The 4,212-nt window shown below is 43.5% G+C and overlaps 1 protein-coding gene across 1 annotated transcript in view; it reads left to right on the top strand.

Moving 5' to 3' along the window:
• Positions 1–905, top strand: part of zbtb25 (zinc finger and BTB domain containing 25) — a 3,610-nt gene extending 2,705 nt beyond the window's left edge. Inside the window, exon 3 of the mRNA XM_016662117.1 lies at positions 9–905. Coding sequence (XP_016517603.1) covers positions 9–413 — 405 coding nt within the window. The 3' untranslated portion in view covers positions 414–905. The remainder of the gene's footprint in view (positions 1–8) is intronic.
• Positions 906–4,212: the final 3,307 nt, after the last annotated feature.

Here is a 4,212-nt window from a genome sequence, read left to right as displayed (position 1 = left end):
TGCGGCAGAGCCAGGTGCTCGCCAACCAGCTGGCGGCGGAGCTGAGGCGCAGCCGCGGCGACGGCGACACAAGCCCCGCCCCCACCGTGCTCCACTCCCGCAAGCGGAAGATCGCCTGCGCCGTCTGCAGCCTGCGCTTCTCCCACAAGAGCCAGCTGCAGGAACACATGTACAGCCACACCGGCAAGCCGGGCCGCTTCCACCGCTACAACCGCCTCTGCAGCCAGCTCTTCCAGGGCTCCGCCCACTTCTGTGACGCCGCCGCTGCCGCCGGCGAGCCGGGCGGAGGGGGCGGGGCCTCGGCCGCGCTCTGCGAGGACGCCAACCGGGACACACAGGACAACGGCAGCTCCTGCTACTCGCTGGACTCCGAGGTGTCCCAGGAGAGCGTGGACGGCGTTCCCGTCGAGTGATGATGATGTCATCATCGGGGACCGCGTACCTGTGCAGGTGTGTGTGTGAGTGTGTGTGTGTGTGTGCGTAAACCAGTCATTCTCTCAGTTTCTCTCTGGTTTGTGTTGAACTTTGTGGAATGCTCCAGCTGATGATGATGATGATGATTACGTCATCTTCATGGTATAAGAGCGTCTGGTTGTGAGGAAGAGGATGCTGGGCCGCAGCTCTTCGTCAGCAGACAGCCGTGCCTTGATGACCGACGGCCGCCTGGCAGCTCCAAGCTTCGTGACAATCTGCAGTTTTCTGACCAATCAGCTCCTTGATCTGGAGTTGGAGTCCTGGTGGAAAGAAAGTACACCCCGCCTTACCGGAGCCACTTTCAGTTCTGACAACAGAATTTAGTAGGGAAACATTTCACACATCAGATGTGAAAACAAAACAGTAAAAATACACTAAATATATTTGAAGTCATCCTGTTGTTCACACTGCAATGCATCCTGGGTAGATGACATAAAAAAAATAAAAAAAAATCCTGGGGAGATGACATGCTGAGCTAAGTGCTATGAAGCTAGCTTCAGCCAGACAGAACAGAAACATTGAGTAATGTTCAAGCTCTTCAATTTGAACTGGAGCGTTAGCTTTAGCTAATGGTGTTAGCTCTAGTTAATGGTGTTAACTGTGGCTACTGTTGCTGTCTCTAGCTAATGGTGTTAAATCTGGCTACCAACATTAGCTAAAGCTAATTAAAACAGGTATAAGTAATGGTTTTGGCAGTAGGCCAGAGCCAAAGCTCAGATAAATGGTCTGCTAAAGGCCTCATTCACAAGGCTAAAGGTTAAAGGTTGTGACCCTGAGCCAGGTTGGAGCGCAGCTGTAAACACAGTGGTGGAGGGGTCATGATGAGGGCTTGTCTTGCGTAAACTTCTCTGTATCCCACAGGTTTTTGATGAAGTTTGGTCCAAACTGGGTTGTCAACGGAAACATGAATGAAGGTGTTTCAATGGCCTAGTCAAAGACCAGAGAGCGGCTTGGACAAGAATTCAAGGCGTATGGGGTGTACTTACTTTTTACCAGAGCTAAATCAGTCAGATGTTTACAGGCTCAAATGGTCTCATCTGTGTTTTGGTTCTGCTGCCATGATGATGTTTTATTTTTTGAAAGTTTGCAGCCTGAGGTCAGTTTCTGTTTCAGAGATCTGATTGGAGGAGAGCAGACGTCAGAATCGATCAGATGTGTTAATTAATAATCAATAATCCCGTTCAGATTAGCTGTAAAATCAGAAAAATGACAACAATCCAGAATGCTCCTTTAAAGCTCTGTGCTGCTGCTGGGGTCAGAGGTCACATGACCAGGATGTTCCAGCCGAACACGTGACTGTCGTCTTTCTCCGTGTGTCGCCATAACAACAAGAAGTTCGGTGTCGACGTGTTTTTGTACACGTTTTGTTTTTCATTGATGGAAATGTTTTGTAAATAAATGTCCTTTTTCCACCAATCACGTCACAGATCTTTAATTTGGAGTTCTCCCTTGTCCAATCGATGAGTCGATTAATCAGGAGCTTCTTTGGTCGAAAACAAATTAATTATTTTAATGGAAATAAGCTACAAACGTGATTTATTTTGAGCAAAATGACCCGAAACGACAGCGGACCTCTGGGTACACTGGCAGGTTCAGACCAGCAGGGGGCAGCAGAGGAATGAGAAAGTTAAGACATTCAAAGGGAAGCAGCTTTAAATCATCATACATCAAAATAAATGCAGAATTATTACTCGCATGTATATTTTATTAAATTTATATTTTTATTTTTTTTCTACTATTTTTAGTTTTATTTTACCACTGATTCATATTGTTCCCAATAATCTCTGTGTCCAACTCAAGGTGATAAATTATAAACATTAATTAGGATTTTGTTTGCATCTGGGAAGAACTTCAGGAATATTGCAGGTAAATTTCCAACTGTTACAGGGAAAAAATGAGAAAACCAGTAAATTATTAGAGGAATAAGACGATATTTAAAACAGAAACTGCTCAATGGCTCATCGTTCAAATTAGGATGAACAGAATTAAGCTATAATTTGTCCTGTTTCTCTGATTTTTCATCATGTGTAGTTAAATTTAAGTCCCTTTCAGCTCAGCTGAAAACTTGAAGCTTTTTCACTCGGATGCAACAGAAATGAACTCATTTTTATCCTGTTTGAGTTTTTCTGTTGTAAAACCATCAGAATATCGTTCAATGAAACATTACCTTTGTCACCTGCAGGTGGCGTTGGTCAGTTCCCACAGTGTTGAAACAAAGTCCAGGTTTGCCTCCACTTCCCAGAATGCCGTTCGGTCCGGACTCAGTAAGTGGCGCGCTCACCTGGCGGAGGGTCTGATTGGTCGCCGCGCTGTTGCTTAGGGACAGATGGGGGTATTTTTACTCTCCATCTCTATAGAAACAAAAGCTGCTGCTCTTCTTCTTCACACCTTTAAAAATAGACGTAATCAGGAGGATGAAGACCTGCTGCACATCGATCACTGATCATTGATTACTGATCAGTGAAGCAGCTGAAGGGTTTATTTCCTGTGCGACAGGAAGTCAGAGAAACATAAGAGGAAGCTTCAGATTGTTCTGCTGCTTTTATAAAAAACTTTACATCTTCATCTGCATTTATAGTTTCATTTTAACTCTGATCAAATCTAATCTGAAGATTAGCATAACAAAAACAAACCGTGCTGCGTTCAGGGACAGATTGAGCAGGAAGTTTTATTTATTAGATTTTAAGAATCAACTGGTCCAGAAATGAATCAAACCACCAAAATAAAAGAATAATTATTAACTTGTGCTTCACATTTCAACATTTATAACCAGGGTTTGGACAGGAATCCCAGATTTGAATTTACTACCTCTACAATATTTTTACTACCAACACAGAATCCAACCAATTTTGCAGCGATTTTCTCAACATTGAGAGATCGGTGATGAGTCGATATTTATGAAGCCAACATCAGTCTCTGATCTTTTCTACTTCAGCAAAGGTCTAAAAATCAGCCACTTTCCTCTCCTGCTCTGCAGTAAGAGGTTCGACTGACAGGCTACCAGGTCATGTCTGTCAGTAGTGACCCCACTGTTACCAACTCACAGACTTTCTTCCTATATTTAGGGACATTTCAATAAAAAAATGGCACTGGCTGAAATCGGCAGGTCAAACTTTTTATAGATTGATAATCTACGATCAGTGAGAAAGCTGCAGTTGCTGCACTGACCCATGTAAGATGACGGCTCATGTAAGACTAAACTTTATCCCTCTGACTGGAAGGTCTAACTGTGACTTCATCTTGACCAAAACCTCACATGTTGAAAACAGGATTTTAGTGCTTATCCTAAATCCATAAGACTGAGGATATTTTTTTAAGAATATCAGTAAAATGCCTTTAAGCCGATGTTTTGGGACAACTGGATGAGGTTCAAGGGAATCATGTTTCACAGGTGACCAACAAACCAACTCTGTCAGATCATCGTTACAATTAGAGCAGCTGTTGGAATGAACTAATCAGCCACCGATAAACTCAGATGATATAATCCCAAAATAACATGAAACTGTTAAGGACTGAATGTGTTGCACTTTGTGTTTGCGGGTTTTATGGTGTTGAGTCCTCATATATAGTGGAGCCGTTTGTTGCTATGGCAACAAGTCTGAGCGTAGCAAAGTGGGGATATGAGTGGGTTTGAGTTGTTCTTTGGGTTTGAGTTGTTCTTTGGGTTTGAGTTGTTCTTTGGGTTTGAGTTGTTCTTTGGGTTTGAGTTGTTCTTTGGGTTTGAGTTGTTCTTTGGGC

Source organism: Poecilia formosa, unplaced genomic scaffold (genome assembly GCF_000485575.1).
Source record: "Poecilia formosa unplaced genomic scaffold, Poecilia_formosa-5.1.2 Scaffold360, whole genome shotgun sequence".
Taxonomy (NCBI): domain Eukaryota; kingdom Metazoa; phylum Chordata; class Actinopteri; order Cyprinodontiformes; family Poeciliidae; genus Poecilia; species Poecilia formosa.
The sequence above is the reverse complement of the archived record's forward strand: the minus strand, read 5'-3'. Positions and strand labels throughout refer to the sequence as shown.